This window comes from Cnephaeus nilssonii (assembly GCF_951640355.1).
Source record: "Cnephaeus nilssonii genome assembly, chromosome: 19".
In the NCBI taxonomy this organism is placed as follows: domain Eukaryota; kingdom Metazoa; phylum Chordata; class Mammalia; order Chiroptera; family Vespertilionidae; genus Cnephaeus; species Cnephaeus nilssonii.
Genome location: NC_137090.1, coordinates 18487593 through 18515026, shown reverse-complemented (window position 1 = coordinate 18515026; position 27434 = coordinate 18487593). Strand labels below are relative to the sequence as shown.

The window sequence follows — 27434 nt, the reverse complement described above, 5'->3', positions numbered from 1 at the left end:
AAATACATTATGTAGAATTTTATTTTATGTCTCAAGTACATGTCTATTAAATAATGTATATTTGTGATACAGAGCCTGAAAGGTACTTTTTAAAAAAGTGAATACATTGGCAGGATCTTAGATGGATTTTCTTCCTTCATTTTCATTTGTATGTTTTTTATAACTAAATGTTATATGGCCTTTTCCTGTGTAGGCACTAACTGAGGCATTTGAAAGGGAACTAAGAAGAAATAAAGTTCAAGAGAATATTGGACCTCCAGAAACAAATGAGGAGGAAACAGTGGGTAAAAGTCTCTACTGTAATAAATGCCATTTGATCAGATCAGTGGAAAGTACAGAGAGATGAACTTTTTAATCTGAAAAAGAATCAGCAGGGCATTAGCTCCTTAGAAAAAGGCGGGATTTCATTTCATGATGTGGGATTTTTCTCTTACTTATAGGGTATCCAAGTTGCTGAAAATAGCAATACATTATACCAAAGAACACGAGCATTTTTCCTTCCTGCCCAGAGGTTTAATAGATAGTCTAGGCCAGTGGTCGGCAAACTCATTAGTCAACAGAGCCAAATCTCAACATACAACAATTGAAATTTCTTTTGAGAGCCAAATTTTTTAAACTTAAACTTCTTCTAACGCCACTTCTTCAAAATAGACTCGCCCAGGCCGTGGTATTTTGTGGAAGAGCCACACTCAAGTGGCCAAAGAGCCGCATGTGGCTCGTGAGCCGCAGTTTGCCGACCACGGGTCTAGGCTAACAAGTTAAAGGGACGTGAGAGAAGACAGGAAATCTCAGTTGTTACATACCTGGTAGGAAGAAACCCAAAGCATCAGTTTCCATTGCCTTTCAAAAGGATGGCTACAGAAACTGAAAGCATGGAAAAAATGCTTATGCTAAAGAGTTCATAAATAAAAGAGGATACAACTAAACATTGGGAACTTTGACAACTTTTTCCATGTAGATTTAAAAAGAAACAAGCACACCAAAACATTATTAGTTGTATTTAGGGTGTAGGAATATGGCAACTATGAAATTTAAAAAAAAAAATTCAGTCCTTTTTCAAATTCCAGAGGGTGCCAAAAGTCAGAGATTCTTTTTACTTAGAGTAGATAAAAACCAGATTTTAGAAATCTAAAGTAAGATGATTTGGTTCGGGATTAGTTAGCTATTTTTGTCAATATGTAATATTTAAGATGATGTATTAACAAATTATTAGACTTCTGTCTTACTTCTGTTTTATATCTGCTTTTAAGGAAAAAATATACAGAGAAGGTGGTCATAAAAGAACTCCAAAACGTAGTCAACCCTGGAAGATTTACTCGAGAAACACCACAACTCCAAGTCCAAGAGGTGGCTTGCCAAAAGCAAATAAAGTAGTTCCAAGTAAGAACCACAAAATTGTACTTTGTGCAAAACTGGCACCCTTTAAAAGTGTGTGCTACATCCCAAGGACATGCACTGAAAACTGACATCCACAAGTTAGTTGCAGAAAGTTACCTCTTTTGTCACTGCCATGCACTAGATTTCTGTAAAAAGATAAAACTCTTCAATGAGGTATTTATTTAAAACTCATCAATAATATCTTAGGGAGGCTTATATCTTGCCACCAAAGGAATGCTAGGGCCACTCACTACCTGCTGCTCCGGCTTTTGCTTTACTCTGCTCATTTATGCTGGCTGCCTTTTCTTTGTTTCTGGGAAGTTGGTAGAATCAGAGGGATGCGCCAAAGCAAGCAGATGACCTGTCCAGCTCCTGTTATACTGACAGTTGGTGCCAGTGAGTACTAGAGTCCTGTTACAAGGAAAATGAGGTCATATGAAATGCCAAGGTGCGGTTTCAAAGACGGCTGGCCTTCTAACTACATCCCATCAGACACACACTTTGCCAACCAGTAGGGCTGAGGAGTCTGTGTGACCACACACACAGCATCCACCCAAGGCAGCCGAGTCAGCTGAGCAGTTAGGAAGGACTTCACAAGACCAGCTTGTCATCAATCAGAACTGTTGAGCTTATTTTCATTTGTACTAGTAGTTGGCTCACTCTGAGCAGGGATGCAAAAGTAATAACATACTTTTAGAATTGTTCTTTTCAGGATCAGAACCACATCACTTAGGTAAGCTTTGATCTATCAGGAAGGTGGGATGAGAGTTCTTATTAAAAGCTGTCAGCAGCTCTCTCAGAGTAAGAGCTTTTTTTTTTTTTTCCTTGCAGTGAAAGTAAATGAACACAGTCTCCTGCCCCTGATGCTTGAGCAGTTTCCATTTCTCTATGTTTCTGGCCAAACACTAAGCAAAATGTGGAAACAGCAAATTGCACAGGTTGAACAGCTCAAAAAAGATGCATATAGAGAAGATCGATCAAAGAAGAAACTCCAGGATGAAGTAAGCTGTCAATTTTAAGCGTAGGAATAATCAAAAAGGGAAAGAACTTATCCCTGAAATTTTAATGAACAGAATTATTAACCTCCTTCCCTGTTGTCCCACTTAAAGATAGAAGAAGCCTTAAGAAGGCATGACCTGCTTACTGCACTTGTCAAGAAAGAATATGAACATAACAAGAGATTGGTATGTCAAGAGCAAGTTGGTATAACTTTGAATTTATAACTTGTATTAATTACTTTTACTTGTACCAGCTGGGCAGTAGCCCCACAGATTGTTACCTTGAACACTTGCCTGTGGAAGCATCTGGGACTTGAACCAAAACTGATGAGGGGGAAGTTGTTAGGTGCTTTTTAGCACACAGTTTTACTTAGTCTTTATTGAAACAAGATGGACACATTTTCTTTATATCTGCTTTATATCTGAAATGAAAAACCCAAGGCTTTGAGATGTTAACTTGCCCTGGATCCCACCATAATCAGTAAGGAGCAAGGTTGAGATTTTAATCCAGGTCTGTTTCTATCTTCATGGCCCCTTTGAGGTACCATGTGGTTGTAACTAGTGCTTTAGTCCTCTCCCAGGTCCCAGGTAGAGATGAAGTAGTTTACCAGCCTCCATTATAATTTGGATAGAAAATCATACACAGCACGTTATCCTCTGTTGAGAATAATGAAGGGAAAGGACAGAGGTCAGAGACAATATGCCAAAGAAAGAGATTTAAAAACGATTGGCTGAATGTAGAGATAAGCAATGAGAACCATAATCCCAAACATTTCCAAAGAAGGGGAAGCCATCTGAGGAACTGCATTTGGTACTTTGATATGAGGGAAAGGAAATAGATATCTGAACACCTAGTTAGAGGGTTTATGTACATGACCTCATTTCATCCTCACTACTTTGTAAGAAGATAGTGCTTAATTTCCTTAGTATTGATGTAAATACTCTTGGTAACTCAAATTTTGCTTGAAAGAGAGCCATTTTTCTACTCCTAAGCTGGCATGTGGTGTGGAATGGGGAGATGAGATCCTCAGCTCCACCAGGTCTCTGCTGCTCTCTGCAGCAGAGGGGGCTCATTGGGGCAGCTCTTAGGACTGAGGCGATGAACCACCAAAGGCTAGAGGACATCTGGGGGCTGAGTCTTTCACACTCTGTGCCCAGGCAGTAGGCCACTGGTCCTCCATACCCGGCTGACTGCTGGAAGACACTGGTGGGGAGTGGGACAGATGAGAATGCTGGAGTCTGTATTCCTCTTATCCTTACTTCTGTTTCTCTTTCCCTTTCCCAGCAAGACTTCAAGGACCGCATTCATAGGCAGAAGTTGACCCAATCAAAAATAAAAGAAAGTCGACAGCAGATTGTTCGAGCCCGAAAATATTATGATGATTATCGAGTTCAGTTGCGTGCAAAAATGATGAGAATGAGGACACGAGAAGAATTGGTAAATATGGCTTTTCTAGCTAACCCTGTTAAGAAGGTGAATTTTGTCTGTTACCTTTCAGGACCACCTTCTTTGTTTGTAACTCTTGTCCCAGTTTGAATCCAAAATTCAAATACAAGTCCTAAAATGCTGGCTGTGAGAGTTCAGACTTGACCATACCTCATATTATTATCCCAGTCTCTTCTCAGTCTCCACTGCCCTCATCCGAATTCCCTCTGACTTACTGCACACAGGTACTTCTCCCATAAAACGGCTTTAGGGGCTTGGGAGCATATTATCAAAGACAGGAACTTAAGATGTGATTAGATGGCCTCCGTTTCCACATAAAATCAGGAAAAGACACAGGGCAGATATGCTTTGAGATGTTTCCACAAAGTATTTGCTGTCTCATCCAAATCAGGCTGAAATGCTTAATATTTGAGATTCTAAACTGGCAATAAATTTCATTCCTAAAGTAAAACTTTAAGGTAATTATAGTTAACTGGGCTGAATACTCTGAAGTGGATCATACATATATTTTCCTCATTTCTAGAAGATACTAAGAAGGCTTTGAGAGGTTAAGTGACTTGAGTAAGGTAATATGGCTGGCTAGTGCATACATGGCTCTAAGAACCAGTTCTTGATCAAGAATTCTTTTAATCACTGGAGGACAAGTGGGCATATCCAAATCCATTGAACAGTTTGCTTTCCTGTGGCCTGTTATGTGCTAATCAACATCACCCTCAGTTATTCACAAGAGTAGATGCAACAGTTGTTTCTGCTTTGGGGTTTTTGCCCTATATACATGGCTGCTTTAGATATCTTTTCTGAAAGCAATAAAGAATCTTTGGGCTCCAGGAAAAGATGCTGAAACATCATTAGTCATAATGGAAATATAAATCAAAACCACAGTGAGATACCAGCACACCCACTAAGATGGCTAAAATAAAAAAGACAAGTGTTGGCAAGGATGTGAACATGGAACCCTCATGCAGTGCTGGTGGGGCTATAAAATAGTACAATAACTTTAGAACAGTCTGGGAGTTCCTCAAAAGGTTAACATAGACGTACCATATCACTCAGCAATTTCACTCCTAGGTATCTGTCTACACAGATAACTTACACACAGGTGTTTGCAGAAGCACTATTTATAGTAGCCAAAACGAGGAAATAACCCAAATGCTATGCTGATGAATGGATAAAAGAAAATGATATCCATACAGTATAATAAACTTTGGCAATAACAAGGAATGACACATTGATACATGCTACGATATAGATGAACCTTGAAGACAAGACATGCTAAGTGAAAGAAGCCAGATACAAAAGGTCACATAGTATATGATTCCATTTATATGAAATGCCCAAAATAGGCAAATCTATAGACATAGAAAGTAGATTAGTGGTTGCCTGGGGAGGGCAGAATGGGAAGTAGGGTTTCTTTTTGTAGTGATGAAAATATTCTGAAATTAATGGTTGCACAACTCTGAATATAATAAAACCTACTGAATTAAACATCTTCAGAAAGTGAACTTTATGGTATGTGTACTGACTCAACAAATCTGTTACTTAAAAAAAAAAATCTTTGTGCCCTAGCTGGTTTGGCTCGGTGGATAGAGCGTCAGCCTGTGGACTGAAGGGTCCCCGGTTTGATTCTGGTCGGGGGGCACATGCCTGGGTTGCGGGCTTGATCCCCAGTGGGAGGTGTGCAAGAGGCAGCCAATCAGTGATTCTCTCTCGTCATTGATGTTTCTATCTCTCTCTACCTCCCCCTTCCTCTCTGAAATTAATAAAAATATGTATTTTTAAAAATCTTTGTGAAATATAATGAGTATATACCTCCATTTGGGTAAAATGATTATATTCCTCCATGAAAAGTTCAGCATAACTTAATTTTTCTAATTAAATAACTTACAGATATTTAAGAAACTGTTTGAAGAAGGCTTACAAATTCAAAAGCAAAGATTACGAGACCTAAGAAACTATGCCAAAGAAAAGCGAGATGAACAAAAGAGACAGCACCAGAATGAACTGTACTCGATGGAGAACTACTATAAAGACCAGGTGGGCTTACTGCTGCCTGCTTACATTCTCATGTGCTTAGTACTGACCACCCTGTCAAAAGTCAGCTCAGTCTGCTGAACAGTAGCTCTACACATTAATTCAGAACTTGTGACTATACAGGTTAGACTATCCCATTTTCAAGATTGAAATTTAAGACTAAATAAGTTAGTGCTTAACTAAAGTACAGGTTCTGTATTGCCCTATTTCTATTAAAATAAAAATATAGAACTGTTACATTTAGACTACAAATAAAATATTTGATTTTTTTTTCTTCCCTGTAAACAGTTTTCATTGCTGGCAGAAGCCATATCACAGGAACATCAAGAACTCAAAGCCAGAGAAAAATCCCAGGCCCAGGTAATGATTAACAGGATAGAAATTTATTTACATTTTTAAGAAGTAAAAAAACCAATTATATTACACCTTAAGGGGAACGGAGATAATACTAGTAAGAAGGTTCATCTATGGTCCAAAACATTTATCCTGTGATTTCAACTTTACCTACTAAGGCCTCTATATATTAAATTATTAAAATTATTGCAGGAGCTTGATCAGCTGTAAGTTGGAGAAGGAATAAAAATAGTGAGGGTGGCCTGGCTATATGTTCTGAATAGCAGGATGACATGAATTCTCTTTTAGACATTATATAAGGTGAAGAGGGAGCTAAGATCTAAGATGGAGAAGGAAATTCAACAACTGCAGTACATGATCACACAGAACGATGAAGATGCTTTCTTCCGGGAATTAGAAGCTGAGCGCTTCAAATCTCGGCTTCACCTGGCTTCCTTTCAGTACAGTAAAAGTCCCTTCCCCTGAGGCTACTTCCATAAGTGGTCAAGTCTTCCAGACTTGACCAGGGCAGACTTAGAATTGAGTAAGTAAACTAAACCAAAAGAATCATTTCTAAACGTCTTGTCTACATATTCATTCTAATACTTTTAATGAAATAACATAATAAAAATTGTTTTCTTAAAATATATTGCTCTTAAATTTATGAACTAAAACCTTAAAGGCACACATTCTTCATTAGTCATTTGTACTAAAGCAATCAACAAGCCTTGATTGAGCAGCCAGCTCCTGAAGCCTATTGTGGGTCAACAAAAATAGAAAGGGAAAAAAAGTGCCCGAGGACAAAAAAAACTCTCTAATTCAAAAAAAGGGAAGTGTGAGCTTGTATTCAGAGATGGGACATAGGAGTAAACCTTAAAGACAGGTTCAGTTGTATGTAGCTTTTTCACATGGTGGCCAGAAGAATAGAATTTATGCATATGGCTTCCAGCGGTTGGTAGAGGATAGCATGAGGAGAGGCCAAGGTGGAAGGCCAAATGGTGTGTGTCTCAAAAGCAAATTAGTGATGGCAGGTGGGATAGAGGCATAATGGACTTGAAGCAAGCAAGAGTACACCAACCCTAGTGTGGGGGAACATGAGAAAAAAGAAAACCCACTTGGTGTGGTGTCTTCCATGGAGAAGAGGGCTTCAATGAAGGCCAAGAACTAGAGGAAGGCTTCAGAGCAGTTGAGGATATGGGGACTTTTGCTGATCAAAGCCACAGAATGGCAGAGGACACAAGGAAAGGATGGTTGGAAGGGAGAAGAGAGATTCCCATTAGGGCGTGTAGAAAGGAGCATGGCGCCCTAGCTGGTTTGGCTCAGTGGATAGAGTCTCAGCTTGCGGACTATAGGGTCCTGGGTTTGATTCCTCTCAAAGGCACATGCTGGGGTGGCGGGCTCGATCCCCAGTAGGGGGCATGCAGGAGGCAGCTGATCAGTGATTCTTATCATTGATGTTTCTATCTCTTCCCCTATGAAATCACTAAAAATATATTTTTTTAAAAAAAGGAAAGTAGCATGGTGATGAGCTTATGAACAGTGGTCAATGGAACAGAACAGCCCGCACATATATGGTCAATTAATTTATGACAAGTAAGCCAAAAATATGGGGCAAGGACAATGTCTTTAAATGTTGGGCAAACTGGATAGCAACATGCGAAAGAATGACACTGGACCAGCAGATCTTACACTGTACACAAAAATTAACTCAAAGTGGATTAAAGACTTGAACATAAAATTACAAGAAAACATAGGTGATGAACTCCTTGACATTGATATTGGTAACGATGTTTTTTATTTGACGCAAAAGCACAATGAAAAAGTAAACTATATCAAACTAAACAGCTTCTGCATAACAAAGGAAACCAACAAAATGAAAAGGCAACCTATGAAATAGAAAATTTTTTTTGCAAATCAGGTATCTGATAAGGGGTTACTATCCAAAATAATAGAGAACTCATACAACTCAATAGCAAAAAATCAATCCTATTAAAAAATGGGCAGAGGAACTGAACATTTTTCCAAAGAAGACAAAGACAACCAAAGGTACATGAAAAGATGCTCAGCATCACTACTCATCTGGGAAATGCAAATCAAAACCACAAGGAGATACCTCTCAACTATTAGAATGGCTGCTACCAAAAAGACAAGAAATAAATGTTCAGGGCATCAAGAAAAAGGAGCCCTGTGCACTACTGGTAGGAATGTAAATGGATGTAGCTACTGTGGAAAACATGAAGTTCCTCAAAATATTAAAAATAGAACTACCTAGCACTTCCACTCTGGGCATTTATCCAAAGAAAACAGAAACACTAACTGGAAAAGGTATCTGCACACCCTGCCCATGTTCACTGCAGCATTATTTACAATAGTCAAGATGGAACAAGTGTCCATCAGCAGATGAGTGAAGAAATGTGGTGTATATGTATACAATGGAATATTACTCAGCCTTGAAAAAAGGACATTTTGCCATTTGCAACAACAAGGTGGACCCTGAGGGCATTATGCTAAGTGAAATAAGTCAGAAAGAAATACCATATGATCTCACATATACTGTATGTGGAAAACAAAAAAACTGAGCTCATAGATAAAAATAGCTGATTGGTGGTTGCCAGAAAGGGTTGGGGAGTTTAGTGAAAGGGGTCAAAAGGTATAAACTTGCAGTTATGAGATGTGATGTACAGAATGGAGACCATTGTTAATACTGTATGGCATAAAAGTTCCCTTCACACACAAAAAAATCTATGTACGGTGGTGGGTATTAACTAGATTTATTGTGGTGATCATTTCAGAATATATACAAATCATTATGTTGTACACCTGACACTAATGTTATATGTCAATTACCCTTCAATTAAAAGAAATACCTTTTTGGTCTTGATAGTTCTCCACCACCTGGCCATGCCAGCATTGTCTTTGGGGGAAGTGAGTAGTCTGAAAGGTTGAATCTGATGTGCTCTCCATCTTCACTCCCAAATCCGGGGCTGAAAGTGAGACAACTTCATGAACACTAAAGTGGGCAGGAAAAACATCTTGGAAGGGTCCCTTGCCTACCCCACGGGCTGCTGTATTTGCCTCTCTCCACTTCTTTTACTTATAAAACACTCACCATAAGGGAGACAGAAGTGGGGTTTACAGCTCATATTAGAGACTAATTGATAACCCAGATAAGCCCCAGCCCAAATATTCACAAGAGGTATGAAAGAGTTGAGCGCATTACCTTGGAAATGCAGCCAACTGTATGATGAACTTGAACACAAGGAAGGAGCTACCTGTCCTGGAGACCAGTGTCTCTAGATCTGAAGTATCATGAGGGCAGGAGGTAGGAGAACAAAACCGATTGTTTTAAAAACCACGTCTGGGACTCGAGGCCTTGCTGAAGAAAGCTATTTAATCCTGTGCTCCCATCATGACGGACTTCTTTGCTATACACAAACTGAGTTGTGAGTACCTAGGTTTGAATTACAGTTTCTAACAACTATCCTTAGCTAGTACAGAGCCTGACACATGGTAGCAGCATAGTAGTTATCTGCTGAATGAACAAAGAACAAGTCACATTTAAGGCAAATACCTTTTAATACAATGTAACTTTAAAATCTGCTTTGTCTATTTAGCCAAGAATATTAATGTAGGACTGTAACCCTTTTTCTGTATAATTACCTCTGTCCTGTCACTAGGCTCTTGTTATGTTGTATATTTCCTACTATAAGAATTTAGGACAAATAAATGCAGTGGGTGCCAAGGTTAACCTTAACATCACATATTAGTCAAATCAAACTTTTGGGTAATTTATAGATTACTAGAAGCCTAGTGCACGAATTCGTGCACCACTGGGTCCCTCGGCGTGGCCTGTGGGGATCGGGCCGAAACCAGCAGTCCGCTGCCTACACTCCTGCTCATCCTGGCCCCACTGCACCTGCCACCGCTGCCGCTCAGCTGCAGTCTCCGGGCTGTGGTGGCCAGCCGCAAGCCCTGCATCTGGTGCCCATCAGTCAGCTGAGTGGCACTCCCGTTGTGGGAGCTCACTGACCACCAGAGGGAAGCTCTTTCGTTGAGCGTCTGCCCACTGGTGGTCAGTGCACGTCATAGCTAACGGTCAGAGTCGCTATGACACGCACTGACCACCAGGGGGCAGACACAACACAGGAGCTGCCCCTTGGTGTTCAGTGTGCTCCCACAGCCAGCCAACCTCTCACGGTCCCTCCCCGCCTCCCCCCCCTCTTCCCTCCCCCCCCCCCCCCCCCCCCCGCCAGCCGGCCCCCATTGGGACTGTGCAAGATGGCCCCGATTGCCAGCCAGGCCAAGGGACCCCACCCATGCATAAATTCATTCACCAGGCCTCTAGTATAGGTAATACTAAATTCCTTAATGTACTAAAACTTTACAAATTTTTTATATATTTTTTTTAAATATGACTTTTATTGGCACCAAAGCCACAGGATTTTTTTAAATATATATTTTATTGACTTCAGAGAGGAAGGGAGAGGGAGAGATGGACAGAAACATCAATGATGAGAGAGAATCACCGATCGGCTGCCTCCTGTACGCCCCCCACTGGGGATCAAGCCCGCAACCCAGGCATGTGCCCTCGACCGAAATCGAACCTGGGACTCCTCAGTTCACAGACCGATGCTCTATCCACTGAGCCAAACCAGCTAGGGCTATGTATTTTTTTTTTTTTATTGCTTTCAGAGAGGAAAGGCGAAGAAGAGATAGAAACATCAATGATGAGAGAATCATTGATTGGCTGTCTCCTGCACACCCCCTGTTGGGGATCAAGCCTGCAACCCTGGCATATGCCTTTGACCAGAATCAAACCTGGGACCCTTCAGTCCTCAGACCAATGCTCTATCCACTGAGCCAATCCGATTAGGGCGAATTTTATAGATTTTAGATAATAACCAGTAAACGTGGCAATATGAGGCAAAGCAAAAAATAAATTTCAAAAGGATAAAAATGGACAGCATGCCCACTCCTGGAATTTTAATACACTGCTGCTACATCACTATTTCCCAGACCTTTACTGTGGAGAGACAACACAGAATACACTGTGGATGAAGAAGCATCATCTCCATTCTTTTCCCACCCATGTGTTTAAGCTGGGCTTTCATCCACTATCATGTATAGAGTTGTGAATAATTACCCTTAATGAAAGTCATGGCTTCATTTCATTCTGAGGATTCCACTGCTCAACACCAGGGCAGGAAGTGAAGCCCCGACTGTAGCTCTGCCCTCCAGAGCCCTGGCACATGGTTTGCTGGACTGGAGCACTTCCCCAGTAAGCCCAAGAAACCCATCTCTACATGACCACACACACACACAGCAACTATTGACCAATCCATCTGCATGGCAGCACAAATGCCATTAGGCACCTTCCCTGCTTTACCTGAGCGCTCTGAAGCTCCAGCTCTCCAACGTGACAGAGGCATCAACTAAGGAAGGTGTGTGAAACTTCTTAAACTTCTCACTTTATGGTTCACATGCTGTCACTTTTCATAGAGCCAATCAAGTTTTTTTCAAAACAATTCATTATAAACTCAATCTTCTTTAAAAACTTTGATGCTGTGACAGTGCAAACAGCATTCATTTTATTGCTCAACTTCGGCATGGGCACATACATAGTTAATTTTTTAAAACCATTTATACAGATGTTATTGATAAAGCTCATGTAACAACTGAGTGAAAATACAAAGAATATCAAAGCTAAAACACTCTGTAATAAATACAAATACAATGAAAATGATAAAACTTTGTTTTTAAAGTCAGTTTGAGAGAAGGAAGAATTTTACATTAAGTGAACTAATTACATCGAGAAACAAAACAACTCAGCATCTGGTACAATCATCACCCTAACAGAAGGTTAAATACCACAAATGGTACCCACGTGTGGTGCTGCAGCTTACAAACAGAAGCGGAGGCTGCTCTGTCAACGAAAAGATGGCTGGACAACCTCTAACTCCCATCAATGCAATCAGCTCAATGCACCAGAAGTTCAAAGCGGACTTAGTGTTGTAAAATAAAGCAAATTACATTGTATTTAAAAGAAAGGAAACTTGTGCTCTGGACTGTAAATACAAGAAAAAAATGACAATAAAAATAAAACTCATTCAAGGCAACAAACTATGTGCAAAACAAGATGTACATTATACACAGCACTATTTAAAAACTCTTTACACCGAGAAATAAGACCCTCTAAAATAAAACTCACCTCTGTACTGCATATGAGCTCTACAAAGTAACCACTGTTCATAATTAAGAATTCATGATGGAAAGGCAATGCACGGATACACGACAGCACATATCTGAAATAACACTAGAGGATTAGGAAAAAACCCAGTTAAGAGGGACATGTGGAAATAAATATTCACATTAAACATGAGGTGCAAGTCTAAGGTTCAAGGACACATTGGGGGGGTTTTTGCTTAGCACCTATTTGGAAATAATTAGGTAACATACTTTTGAAAATGAAATCTAAATCATGTTTTTATAAATTACGTTGGTGATACCACAGACTATTAGGGTAATTTATTTCTTTAAAGCTCTATTAAGTCATTTTATAAAATTTAAAAAGGCACTCAGAAAGCGATAGTATTTGCCTGCTTGATATTGTCCATTATGACAGTAGCATTTCATTAGCACTGCCTCCATCAGCTATGATTTCTCTAAAGTGTTCATGTACTTAATTTTTACCGAAAGATTCTAAGAGTAGGCACAATGACACTGCACTAGTGCTGTAATACGAGAGAGATGGACCTGCGACTGATTATCAAATAATATACAAACCTTTTCTGTACCTTTCAAGATGTTCTTCCGTACTACTAAGAATGCAGAGGGAAAGCACAAATTGGTAAGAAAAAGGTCAGTAAAAGCACAGTTAAGATTATAACTAGGTCTGCATGTAACAGTCAAATTTGGCTGAATACAATGAATTTAAATTCTTAGAAACTACACAAGTAGTTTTCAACTTTTTTAAAAAAGCAGGTTTCTACTTCTTTTATCCTCCCCTACCCTGTGAAAGCGTACTTGGAATTCCTATAAAAGAGAAAATCTGGAGCTGCTCTGGGTAAAGGTTGGGAGTGGGGAGTTAGAAGCCCCTGCTGAATACCAACTAGTCCTTTCCTCTCCCTCACTCTGTCCCTCCTCTCGCAAACCACTATTCTGAGGCACCTCTGAGGAACCCCTTGGCTCCATGAACAGACTGAAAACCAGTCCATCCCATGAAAGAACACATGGGCCTATTATTCACTTGATAAGCCACAAAACTTAAAGCTATATCATCAAAATTTGCTATTGTTGGTTTCACATCAATATATTTTAAAAAAGAATAGTTCAGACTTCCAATGGCTGAGTTTAAAAAAAAATCTGCCCATGATTTCAGATTTTTCCAATCCCTCACTCCAGAATTTTGGTTGCCTTCTGGATCATGCGACATGCCACACCCTGAAAGCTAAATCTGGATATTTCAAAATCAGAAGCTGATCTTCAACACCAAGAGAACTGGGATTCCCTTACTTCCAAAATTCACTCTTCGGTTTAAAGTCATTTATACCATAGAGTTAGAATCACTGTTTCTTTAGTAATCACATCCCCTGCCCCACCAGCCGCACCAGCCCCACTTCATTTTGTTAAGTAAAAGCAGGGTTTTTTAAGTTTGCTAAATAATCTTTAGAGCAAATTTTTTTTCCTATTTCATAACTTTAGCTGATTAAAATATGAGCAGCTGAATAAAGATTTACGATGATTTGCTTGATAGAAACTTACACCATAATTAATATATAATATAAACTAGGTGTATTGGTCAGAGGAGACTTTGGTTTACAAGAAATAGTATATCTATTAAAGTTAAGTTGACCCAGCAAAAGAGTTAAAATCCTATCCCATCCACATGATCTGAGAAGCTATAAAAATGCAGGATTTCCATTTAAGATGAAAAGTAAAATCCAGAACACCTGGTCATACTGATTCAAGATAAAAAATTAGGATTTGTTTTCAAAGTCTTAAAAATAGGGAGCCCCTGAAAGCATCTTATGTAGCAAATAAGCTACTAAGTTTAGACTAAATGGTTGCATTAGGAATTTGACAACCAAAATTATATAGCTGTATTTCAGGTAATTTGTGCTTGAAAAAATATTTAAAAAGACTCACCTAGGCTAGGTTGAAACATATAATGCTTTTAAAATATAATGCTTTGCTATAAAAAAATGTAATTAAATGTGTAAATGGCTTACTTTTTTAAAGACAATGATTCTTTTAGCCAATTGTTTACAAAGGTAGAATAATTCAAAATAATTTTATTTCATTTTTTTTACAAAGAGCAAGTACAGGAGCTGTTCAAAATCATGTATTCAATCAAAATGAAATGTGACTTGTACCGCCTGCTGAAGTTGTCTTGATGTCTGAGACTTGAAATCTGTGAAGCGATGTGAATAGGTTACCTTTTATAAAAATAGTAGTAGTCTTTAAGTGTAGAATACTGCCTAACTCTGGAAATGTAGGAAAAGTCAGCATTCTTTAGGTTCAAGATATTAATTTTAAATAGCAGCTGAATGCGGCCTCATGGCAATGCATAAAGACCTGTTTTTTTCCTTGAAAAGGAATTTCAAAATTGTCCTTTCCCCTCACAGTGTCCTAAAACTTAAAAAGGGGGAGGGGACACGTTCCTGCACTTCAGCATCCCTTGAAACTGCTGAGAGGAGGCTGTTGAGCATAAATAGAGTCCGTGAAGTCTGTCATTCCACAGCAAACCCACACGTTTCTTCGATGGCTGTTAGCAGCTTCTCATATAACTTTTCATAGCTTTCATAGGGCGGAATGTCGATTCGATTGAAGCTGTAAATAAGCACATCAGGTTTAACACAGTTCCTTCAAAATAAGCAAACCAGCCTCATCTAGCCACATCGCTCTTTGTGTCACACAGAGAAGTAAAGGAATAAGGTTCTTTCTCGACAGCAGAGATTACCACTTTTGGGTGTTCCTACCAATGTCAGAATAACCTTAAATCACTGAGTTGCTTATCATTCCTTTTAAAGGTCCAGTTAATAGACCAATAAATGAAAAGAACAATAAATGAAAAGTCACCTGCTTAAACTAATACACACATGGAATAAGGGGGGAAAGCTACAAAAATAACTCACCACGTGTGGGCTTTGGGCAGGTTGTTAGTGCAGGCATCAATTTGGTGGATGGTAAAGAGTCGTGGGCCTGCAGCACCTGCCAAAGAAGCAAGCATGGGTCAGGGCAGGTGCCTGTATTCGTCTCTAAGATATCACGATGAATCTGGTACATAAACCACAGGGTCTAGGGATAGAGGAAAACTGGTGACTCCACACAAGCTGCCAAAAAAAATTCTTTTGCCAGGAAAAGAATCTGGGTTTGAAAGCTGGAATTGACTTTGGATAAGGCTGGATTCCTTAATATCCTAGCATTTCAAATTTGAGAAAAGGTTCAGGATTGAAATCCTCTGCCAACTTCTTTCTTATATAGGATATCAATGTCCCAAAAGCATGAGAAGAAAAGTAAATGGGCAAATCCAAGATTAAATATACACACATTCAGAAAGATGATGGCCTAAATGCAAATTTAGGTTTCAATGACTCAAACTTGGCTGAGAGCAAAAGATCAGCAGTCTACAGAATAAATTTGTTAACGTAAGACAGCCATACAAATATATGTGGAAATACAACTTCACTTTATGGGCAGGCTGGTAAGGATGAGTTCTCCAAGTAGGGACAGTCAGCACAACTCCAGGTATGCTTTCCCCAGGGACTCTGACTCTGCCCTGTGGGCAACAGTGTCGGAGCAGGTACTGTCTGGCTTTGTATGTCCTCAGTCATCAGCAGCAGCAACTTGGAAAATGAAGAGCTTCAAAGATAAAGCACTACCATCCAGTGAAGCGCCATCGTCCAGTCATTAGCCATATTACCAACTCATCCAAAAGGTAAGCAGCTATTCCACAGAAAACTATGCTGTAAAACTGAATATGTTTGTAAGTAAACAGGCTGATGCCATGCAGTAATGCACATGCGCTGACCCAACAAATGGCTTCCACAACTCATGCTGCCTTTCTGTTAAAGGATGCAAAAGGAGAGGAGAGAGGCACCCCAGGGGGGGAACCTTTTGCCAGGCTGAGATGTGGAGATGGCAGTGGGCAGACTTCCCCCACAGGAATGTGCAGCAGAATCGAAAGCAAGGGGCGTGGAGAGGCAGAGCATCACCACACACAGTCCAGCGTGCGGCACTCACTACAATCACAGAGAACCCCAGCAGAAAAGGCTCTTGGGAGAATAACAAAGAAGAAGGAGGGTTCAAGATGTGAGAGTTACAGATCAGAAACAGGGTGAAAAGCGAATCGATGGATGGATAAGCACCGGTTGTAAACCAGCTAGATAACCCAAATACAGACCCTCCCCCCAATCGTGTGGTGCCAGGCGCCGGGCCGCTGGCTGGCTACCTTGTAAAGCTTTGAAGCCCTGCAGAGGCACTCGAGACGATCCCGTCACAAACTGAAGCAACCGTGCTCGCTGCTCTTCATCAAAAAACTCCACGGCTTTCCAGAACCACTTGACCACATTGCTGTCCGGAGTGCAGTGTTTCAACCGGGTGTTGACCTTCCAGTCGTTAACATCTATCTTTCCAAGTCCACAAATAATGAGCTGTTAAAATATTGCACAAAGCATGAGCCAATGGAAACCCAAGTTAAGCCAAAAATTCCTCAAAATAGGACTTCAGATTTGCAGTGTTGGCTCTCATAGGGTGATTCTTAAATTCATTGAGGGTACACACCAGAATCATCTTGAAAGTTTTTCAAAATACACACACCAGGTCCTATGCGTGGAGATTTTAATTCTGTGGATTAGGGTGATACTCAGAAGCTGTGTTTTAAAAAGCTCTATAGGCACCTATATTCACTTTCAAATTCCCCACCCAGAGTCTGAGAACCACCCCTGTGAGCGACTCGGCAAGACGGAAGTTCCATAATTTCACATAATTCTACCTTTTTTTTTTATGGACAGAAACTAGACACCACAAGTAAATACAATTTATATGTGCCTTCCTTAAGACCTGCATCATATTCTAGTTTCAACACTTATTAACTTGGGGATTCTGAGCAATTCAGTACATCCCTTGGCCAGCAATTAGTTCCCTATGGCAGTAACATCTATTTCACTGCATCCTTGACAGCAACCTGTGGTGTATAGGAACTCAAAATATGTTGAAAATGAAAGAAATGTGTTGAAAAGTGATGCAATATGTTTGATAATCTTACAATTGTATCAAAGTACAAAATACATAAATGCACTGATCTAGCGCTCTGTGCGGTGTCCTGATGCAGGGTCAGTGTAGGTGAACTCTATCAACATCACCTCGACGCTATTAATACTTAGGGTCCTTAGGTCCAATGCTAGCTCATCTCAGTAATGTGCTTCTAACAGTGAATTAGGATAGTGTGTAGTGTAAAACATAACTTGCAAATCCTATCATTATATTAACCCAGTATAACACTAAAATAAGTTATATATTTTTGTTAAACATAAAAACTAATTTCATTAGCAGCAGAAGCTATATAATAAACCCTATCTCTATTGAATAAAATCTCCAACAAAGCTTCTACAGGGTTCTGAGGATTACGGAGCCACAGCCACACTGAAGAGGGAAGTGGCTATCCAAACAGGATCACAGAAGTATTTATACCAAAAAGGTAACTCCTAAATTATTTTCTTCAGACGAGTGGTAATTATAAGGCCAAATTCCTCATTCATTGTATGAACTAATGAAAATGCATTGTATTTCAACTTTATTGTCAATCCTGTTTTCTTCCTCCTCCTGACTACTTCCGTCTGACCATTCACTGTTGAGTAATTCAATTACCAAGAGGAAAGGGGATGGTACTGAGTCAAATCAATTTTTACACTTGTTTGCTAACAGGTCTGCTAACAGATTTAGTTTAAAAAGACACTGAGGTTAATAAATCATGTAGACTTTGAATATTTATGCTCTCCATAGTTAAATTTGGAACCTCTGGTAGAATAAAACCTCATTGATTTTTTTTTACAAAGTAGTTCAATGAAAATTCAGATGTATTTGTTAAAGGTCTTAATTTAAAAACCAGACCTAACGTGCTTTAAGGACCAGCTTTAAATGAAAACAAAACCCCCAAAAAGTTAACTGTTTATTATTGCTACTGTTACTAATGAATGTTTCCAAAGAGACTGAGGATGTTTAGATACAGTTTATCCTAAATGTTTTAATTATTTCCTCTATGATCTTGTTTACCAAATGCTTTCTTGCAAAGCTTCCTGTAAATCGACTGAGCTTAGTATTTCATTCCAAATAAATTTCAATAGAAAACAACATTGGAAGAAGTTATACATAAGACATGAAATCTGTTGAAAGCAAGAAAGACTAATATGAAAAAAATAAAATGTTCACAATATAAGGGAGATTGCTCACTTGTAGAAATTCCACAGCAAGATGGACTTCCTGTGAATAAGAATGCTCACAGTACTGTGCCATGAAACTTCAAAAGTGCCAGAAATACAACTTTCCTCTAAAACTAAGAGAAAATTCCTAACCTTTCCTTGTTACACTAGATGTCATGACATTAATATACTGACCTCTAACTCCTTCTCGTCAAATGTCTTCAGCAGATGCTGTGGAATGACTTCATTAAATCCTTTCTGCAGAGCCAGGAACTGTGCCTCAATGCCTCGTAAAAACCTCCAGTTCACATAGAGCCTAGAAACATGGGGCAGGGTTTCATATGATCCGATATGTTCAGATTTGGTCATTATGATGAATCTCTACTTTAGCAATATTAAAAGGTGGTAACCTTCCACTAACAAAAGCTGCATCAGTAAAGCAACTCTTCACATCACAGAAATTCTGAGTAAACTGGAAGTTGGCTGGAGCTTGGATGGGTCTGAAGTCACAATCTGGATGAGATTTCCTTCTAAACTTCTAGCCAAAAGCCACAAACAAGAGCCCATTCAAAAAAATCACTATTTTTCTGGTTTCACTTGAAAATATGGTCTGAATATGTTAGGTGTTTTGTTTTTATTTTGGGAGCACTAGATGAGGGAAGAGGAGGTAAAGAGAATGAGGAGAAATAGTAAAAGCCAATAGTAAGCACCTTTTAGTTAAATATTCATTGTTCCCTGGAGGCTTTAAAACCCCCAGAAGATGTAATTTACCAACAAAAAGTACACTACATCCAATGTGTAGCCTTTTTGATGCTTTTGACTTGTAATTTTATAAGTGAATTGCTTTTTTAAAAAATCTACCCAAGAAAACCTCTCCATCTCACACATCTCAGAACTATTCATCTTCCAAGTTTGTCAATATATCCTTTTCCAAATTTGGAGAAATAGTTCTCTACTTTAAGAAATAAGTTACTTAACATTAATTATATGCTTTGGGGGACCTCATTTTTGTGTGTTTGGTTAAGGGGACACCAAAACTGCTCATCTGTAAAAAGGTTTTCTTTGTCTCAAAACTCTACTGGATGAAGGATATTACTAAGCGCTATAAACACAACCGACTCCTGGAGAGTGGGAGCCAGGGACTGAGCAGTCCACACCAGGTCCTGGAAGTGATGCACGCAAATTCAGGAAATGCCCATCCGTTCTTTCATATTTTAATTAGAAATATCATAGATGCTTGTTAGATAAAGAAGAAAAAAAACCCCTAACTGTGGAGACAGAGTAAAAGCTGAAAGTCCATTATTTTATCTTTTCCCTCTCTACTCCCAGGCCCGGCACCTCCGCTCCCTCATCCCAAACACTTCATTTGGTGAACAGCCTTTCTGAACATCTTCCATATGATTATAAAACACAGACTTTGTCCCTACATAATTTTTCTAAGACTTGCTTTTTATTTTTTTAGACTTGCTTTTTAAATCCAACAGCTTATACAGAGTCTCTCTTCCTTTTAAAAATCCACATACTATTCTGCCAAATATATGTATTTAATCATTCTCCTCTAAAAACACTTAGCAGTTTTTAATTTTTTACAAGTAATATTTAGTTGAACATCCTTTCTCGTAATTACGTAATTACATGTGTTTCCACAGCACAGATTCCTAAAGCTGGAGCTGCTAGTTAAAAAGCATACACATTTTTATTTTGGAAGCTATTATCAAACTGCTTTCCAAAAAAAGCTAACTCAATGCTCACGCCCATCAACTGTCTGTGAGACTGATGGGCCTTGTGTATAAAGTGGGAACATTTTAGCCAGTAAGACTTGAGGACATAATCTATATAAAGTAGTATAGATGCATGTTTTTATTTATACTCTTAATGTGGTTACCAGTTTTATGTTCAGGTGAACTTTAGTTGCCACAGCCAAATGATCTAACCCACTACTTTTAAATTCCTCCATCAACAGGTGATTTTGTAAAACTTGGAGAACATTTTCTTGTATCTACCCGTAACCTCACAGCATGCTTATTTACAACAGGGCAGGTGCTAGAATACAGCACACAAGTGCTTCTGCATAGCCAGCCCTGGTAGCTCACGGCACACGCCCATGCACCACGTTTCCTGGTATCTGTGCCTGTGCGGTCTCCTCCACCCTGAACCTGGGTTGGCATGTGACTGGCTCTAACCAAAAATATACAGCACAGAGGTGGCGCCAGCCAGTTCTAGGCTTAGGCCTTAAAAAGCTCCGACAACTTCTCTTGTGCTCTGGGAAACAAGCCATCCACCCTCTGATTCCACGTGGGGATAACCATGGAACCCAGCCAACAGTGAGAACGAGGCCCCAGTGGCTGGTCCAGCCAGCCCCAGCCCTCGGAGCCACCCCCACTGGGTCATCAGACATGTGAGCGAGGAGGCTATCTTGCCGTTTCCGTCCCACCAACACCAGGCGGAGGAGCAGTGTGCTATCCTGTTATTCATCCAAACTCCTGACCCTCAGGACTGAGCAAGAATAAAATGAGAGTTGTTTTTAAGCCACTAATTTCTGCAGAAACCTATTTTGTAGCAATAAGTAACATGACCTAAATACTGAAATGTTTTTCTGTTCTGCTACTCTAGAACATTCAAACAGTTCTCAGTTTGGGGAACATAGAAGTGTTTACCTGACATATTCCTTTTTATTTTCTTCGGTAACGGGGATACTCTTGCCATTTGGCTTAAGTTCATGCTGAATAATTTCCCCATATGCATTATGTTCGACACAGAAGGTATGGTCCAAAACACCTGTAATATCATTCTCACTAGAAAGGAAAGATACTTAATTGGAAAATCTAAAATACAGATGTATTAACTGTGAGACAAATAAAACTAGAACAGTTTATGGCATGACAAATACAAGATCAGATTCCTCTGAATATTCCTATACTCCAAACCTCCTAGTTCTTGGGCAGAAAAGTCAGAGCTTTAACCCTCATCAACACAGGAAGCATTTCACTTCCTGAGCAACGAGAAAGGGCGCTGGCCACGGCCGGGCTTTACACGGGGAAACTTCAGTTGTGTCTGGCCCGCAGGTAAGAGGCCCTACTTGAGTCTCATTGGTTTGGCAAATAAGTATGGCCAATATATCTTCATAAGATAATGCCCTCCCACAAAACAGAACTGGTTCTTACAGATGCCCCTTTTTAAAGCATGGCTTCAACAATCCACTTCTGCAGGAATCTGCTATTCTAACACATGCAGGACTGGAAACAAACTTGCATCACTTTGAGAAAATCACTTACATATAGTAGTACTTTTTACAATAGAATATATTAGATATTATTTTCCTTTTTAAAGTAATAAAGTTCACTAACTTCTAGGAATTTGAAATATACAGGAAAGCAGTAGACAAAGGAAAAATCTAATGTGGTCCTATCATTCAAATAGTCACTCTTCGTATTTTCTATATTTTTTAAATTTTAAAGAAGTACATCCATTGAGACAGGATCTTTTTTAAAAGCTCAGATTCTAACTATAATGAACAAGACTCAATACATACAGTATCCACACTAAACTGTTATGAAGATCTGGATCAACTAACTCCATGTCATCCAAAGTAATTGACTTCCCAAGCAGCTGTTTATAAAACGGCAATGTGAAGCCACCATCAATGTAATGTCCATGAAACACAGCCATTCCCATTATTCGTCCAACAAAATGGAAATATGATAAGTGTTCCTGAAATGGAAAAGAGTTTATATAAATACTGAATATATTAGAATGAAGTTAGACACCATTCAGGGAATTTTTAATAAAAAATTAAATATTTAAGCAACATTAATCGTTTCATAATATCAACTTATACTCTAATTTACAACTATTTCAATGGAATAGGCTATCATACCAAAACTCAGTAATCATTAGGGAGAGTTTCTATTGGGCATGTTCAAGATTCCCTACATTGCTATAAAATGTTACAGAGTCAAGCCTCTCTCAAAGGATATAGTTACTTTGTAAAATTCATCGTTAGAAATTAAGTCCAGACAAGAGTCCCATTGCAGCTTCATTAAACCACCCATAGATCCTGTTCTCTTCCTCTCACATCCTGCTAAGCCCTTTACAATCTTGGCTGTCACAGAGAAAAAAAAAAGAAAAAAGCTTTCAACCCTAAACCTCCCTATTTCCCTGACCTAACCAGAAACTGAAATTCAAAACCTCACAGATTTAGGGCACAGATTTCATGTCTAACTTGGACTTGAGTCCTGATTCTGCCAGTTACTAGCTATGCATACTTGGGCAAATTACTTAACCCCTATAGGATTTATTTTCCACATCTGGAAAAATAAGTAATAATAGTATCTAAAAAGGATCTCTGTGAGGAGTAAAATGAGATAATGGAGCCCATGGCACTGTAGCTGGCAGAGGATAAAAGCTCAACAACAAACATGAACTGTTATTACTACAACTACAATGGCAGTAATGGGACCCCAAGCAGAACCTTCGCCTAAAAATCTTCCCTTTATGAAGGATTGCCTGCAATGAATCTAACATTCCTACCATGTTTGGGTATATCTGGTCTTTCCTGATAAATTGTTTTGCTTATTAGTATTTTAAACTTCTTTTACTTCTCTATTTAGTAAGTAATCTTTAAACCCCCCCTTATCTTAAAAACAGCATTTGTTTCTTTGTAAAAAGTAATATATGTTCACTACCCATAGTCTAATACCCAGAAGTAACTAATGTCAATATTACAGGGTAGAGCCTTTCGATGTTGACACATATACAAATTTATCAAAATTGTATCATACTATTTTCCAACCATCTTTTCACTTAATACATCACAAATACCATCTTGACATGTCATTAACTTTTATCCCACAATGTCATTTTAGTGGCTATATAGTATGCCCTTGTATGGAAAGCTAATGGAAATAATGTAGTAACAAATTAGTAACAGCTGCTAATTTTGTTGAGTGCTGAATAATTTTTATATGGTTAATAATGTAAAGCGCAATGCTAAATAGTTAATGTGCAGAATCTCATTGAATTCTCACAGCCCTTCTCTTAGGTACAAACTATATTATTATTAGCAACTAGAGGCCCGTTGCATGATATTCGTGCAAGAATAGGCCTTCCTTCCCCTGGCTTCACTCCCGGCCACCCAGGAGCCTGCAAGTCCTCGCTCCCTGCCAGAGCACCGCTCCTGTAGCTCCCTCCGCCACCCCTCTCCTCCTTATAGCAGGTGTCCCGCCCCTCCTGGCCACTCTGTGTCAGCATATGCAAATTAACCCGCCATCTTTGTCAGGTTAATTTGCATACTCACTCCTGATTGACTGTGGGCGTAGGGGAGGTACAGTCAATTTACATGTTTGTCTATTATTAGGTAATAAAATTGAAGCTCAAGTCAATGAATTTGCCTGAGGTCACAAAGCTATTAAGTAATAGGACCTGGTTATGATCTCATGTCTAACTCCAGCATTTATGTTTTGTAACTGCTAATGTCATTCTGCTTCATGTCACAATGTAATAAACCCTCTGCTTATGGACAATGATGCTCTTTCGAATTGGGGCTACTACAAACAAAGATGCATGCATGTCAATATCCCTAGGCCCAAATTGCTGAACACATCCATAAGCATTTACTTGAGAAGAAAATAATCCAGACTGCATTGACATTTTAAAGATAACAAGTATTGTAGGTCACTTGTTAATTCACATCACCAGAACAGCAACCATACCGGGTTAACTGCAGAATCAGGATTGATCTGCAATGTATAGATATCATCTCTTGAATACTGGAAGAGGCCATAGTATGGATTCAACATTTCATGCGACAAGAGATATAACCACTCCCTAGAAAACAAGGCATGACAAAGGAATTTTTTGTTAAAGAATATATTTTTATTAAAATATGCTATTGATCATTTTAGCAAATAATTTTTTAAATAAAATAAAATAAAGCACTAACTAGTTATAGATCACACTGGAAAAATCTACCATGCCCAGAAAGCAAATGGAAACGCTTGTTTTATTATTATGCAGTCACTTCTCAATCACGCAGGCAACTTATAACATAGCAGCAGAGTACAAAGGTATTACCCAGAAGTACCAACTATTAATTACGTAATGCATCCCAGCAGTCTGCTCCTTTTAACTGCTAAATAAATTTTAATCCATCATAAATATAAAATAAAGGGAAGGGAATAGTTCAAAATATCCACGTGACCTACACTTCCTGTCTGCTGCTGTCACAGCAGACTTGTACTCAGATAATGACACAGCAGTAATTTACTCTCGTTTTCGGATAGGGTGTGCTTGCTGTTGGTATTGTTTTATAAGGAAATTTCATTCCATCATCTTTTTTGTGTAAACCTTGAAATGTGGCGTGATAAAAGTGTAAGTGGTCACTTAAAACCAGGAAGTGGTATAGAACATACCAAAAAATACATGCTTGTCCTCACCTGTATTTTTTGGTGTGTTCCTTACCACTTCTTGGTTTCAAGTGCTCATCAATATTTTTAAAACCTCATAATAAATAGTACTATCACCTTAAATTTATTAAATCCTTCATATTTTTCAAAGGATGAAAGCTAACACTCATCTTGAGGAAACTGAAATACAATCACTAGACTATCACAGATGCAGTTCTCATCCCAATTCCTGTCACTCCTCAGCTAGGAAAGGTATTTAAATGGTATGTTCTGTTGTTATGGATTAAACACATTGAATAACACACTTTAAGGAAATACAGTGAAATACTTTTAACAAAAAGTTAAAGAAAAATGTTTCTCAGTTCTATAATGTGATGAAGTCTAGCTCAAATCACCACCATTTATGTAATATTTGAAAAACCCTAGAGATTAAAAACAAAAGTGAGGTCTCCATATAAGCAACTTTCACAACACACATAACACTCACAGACATGTCTTGTACGTTTCTTATATATGTATGTGTGTTTTTAAAAAAAATCCTAATTTTTGTTTTGTTTCACCCTGTATTTAGAACACACGTGAAAGCAGAACCCAACTACTTTTGGCTTCTAGCATGGAATTAAGATCAGAAAAAGCAGTTTTCTGCCACATCCCTTTTACTCTGCCCAAACCCTGAGAATAGTGGGGTTAAGAAATAAATAAATAACAAAAACGATTTATTTGACTTATATATATAATATTATATGCTATAATGCATTTAGATCCCATCAGCAGGTAATTAATAAGTTTTCACAATAAGCATTCAAAACCAAGTTATAAACAAATCATAAAAATACCACAGAAATGATCAAGTCCTGAGTATGATGTACAAGCAATCAATTCTAAAAATCCAAATTAAAGGTACTTCCATTCGCAGGTAAAGAGGTTGCAGAATGAAAATAAGTCTACAGGTAAAAACAAGTAATGCTAAGTAATAATTATGGGACTTGGTGAAAATACAATTTAATTAATCCTGGATTTAGATTAGGGTAAGTGGAATTATCATGATGGTCCTTTAGAATGTTTCAATACGGAGCTATAATGTTTCTGCTACATTTACATAACGTGAATTTTCACACCTAAAAAAATACTTTATGTATGAATTTAACAACAGGACCATTGAGGGGACACACACACTCCTTTAACAAGGTTAAAAAGCATGTCAATGAAAGCAAAGGGAGCAGTATTCCGTTTAGATTATGTCATTAAAGCCTGAAGATTGCCCCCGACAATATAAAGCAGAGGGAATAACATGCACTAAAGGGGAGATGAAGAACATACAGGGCCTGCCGGTCTACCAACAGCCCCTGTATGGTTGCAGCTAGTTTTCAGAGGGCGTTCCATTGGGCTCTATGATCCATTAAGGAGTCCCAAATGGAAATTCCAAAAGAATGTAAGTAATCATTAGTGTCCTCTTCTGGTGAAAGTACTATCCTAACCTCATTATGAATGTATTGATTAGGATATCCTCCTTTTTCAAACACTGGGGAATATTATACTAGAAAATACTTATCAATGAGAAGTTTACACCACAAGGAGTCTCTTAAATTTGTATATATAAGGATTCATGTGCCAATTCCTGATGAGCGAGTCTTTACCTGGCAACCCCTCCATAGTCAAGACCTTCTTCTCCACGAAATTTTATCATCAATCGCTTCCAAAGATCTTTTGGTCTCATTTTCATGACCTGTCGATAAGATTCCTAAAAAAAAAATTAATATACTATAATTACTAGGTGCTTTTAACCTGTTATTTAAACTCTTCCTCCCATTCCACCTACAAAGCATGATTATAAATAAGGTGAAATTCAACAATCAAATCAATGGATAAACTCCAAGTGTTTGAAACCTCTTTGGAACTTCTAAAAACAAAATGAATATTGCTTAATGCTACTGAAACCAATTCACGTGATAAATATTATATTAAAACCTACTAAGTGCAAAACTCCATAGTTAAGTTCTATGAACCATAGCAATTATTTCACTCATATTAAAAACAGAATTTGATAGAAGTACCAAAATTTTCAAGTTGATTGACCTAAATCTAGGGTCACAGGCAACAATAGAAAGTAAAGGTAAGAAAAAGAAAATTCCAAAAGAATATCAGTAATCATTAGTGTTCTCTTCATTAAATGAATAATGTTATTATTTTAAAATACAAATGATGGACTACAGACAAGGCCAGGACGGTTCTGAGAGAAAAAAAGTTCATCTTTTGGGAAAAGGGTTCTCAAGTCCCCAAACCTCTTGCCCAGGAATCCTCTAAAGAGTGGAAGTCCCTGCCTTGGAGCTCTGCCACAATTCTGTAAGAACGCTGAAGGTGATGTTAGGGGTATAAAATCTAAAGATAAAAAGTATGCTAGGAAGGAGGATTTTCAGTAAACGAA

General features: G+C 38.6%; 2 protein-coding genes across 4 annotated transcripts in view; one reads left to right on the top strand and one right to left on the bottom strand.

Moving 5' to 3' along the window:
- Positions 1-10357, top strand: part of CEP95 (centrosomal protein 95) — a 39557-nt gene extending 29200 nt beyond the window's left edge. For all 3 annotated transcript variants that reach the window (XM_079797912.1, XM_079797911.1, XM_079797913.1), the window contains 8 exons: positions 194-280; positions 1251-1380; positions 2209-2378; positions 2487-2561; positions 3661-3813; positions 5710-5856; positions 6142-6213; positions 6496-10357. In XM_079797912.1, the coding sequence (XP_079654038.1) occupies positions 194-280; positions 1251-1380; positions 2209-2378; positions 2487-2561; positions 3661-3813; positions 5710-5856; positions 6142-6213; positions 6496-6672 (1011 nt within the window). In that variant the 3' untranslated portion in view covers positions 6673-10357. The remainder of the gene's footprint in view (positions 1-193; positions 281-1250; positions 1381-2208; positions 2379-2486; positions 2562-3660; positions 3814-5709; positions 5857-6141; positions 6214-6495) is intronic.
- Positions 10358-11753: 1396 nt separating this feature from the next.
- SMURF2 (SMAD specific E3 ubiquitin protein ligase 2) overlaps positions 11754-27434 on the bottom strand; it is a 97398-nt gene continuing 81717 nt past the window's right edge. Inside the window, exons 12-19 of the mRNA XM_079798424.1 lie at positions 26647-26750; positions 24317-24431; positions 22138-22316; positions 21263-21400; positions 18801-18921; positions 16637-16838; positions 15321-15396; positions 11754-15015 (exon numbers count right to left, since the gene is read on the bottom strand). Of these exons, the coding sequence (XP_079654550.1) occupies positions 14916-15015; positions 15321-15396; positions 16637-16838; positions 18801-18921; positions 21263-21400; positions 22138-22316; positions 24317-24431; positions 26647-26750 (1035 nt within the window). The 3' untranslated portion in view covers positions 11754-14915. The remainder of the gene's footprint in view (positions 15016-15320; positions 15397-16636; positions 16839-18800; positions 18922-21262; positions 21401-22137; positions 22317-24316; positions 24432-26646; positions 26751-27434) is intronic.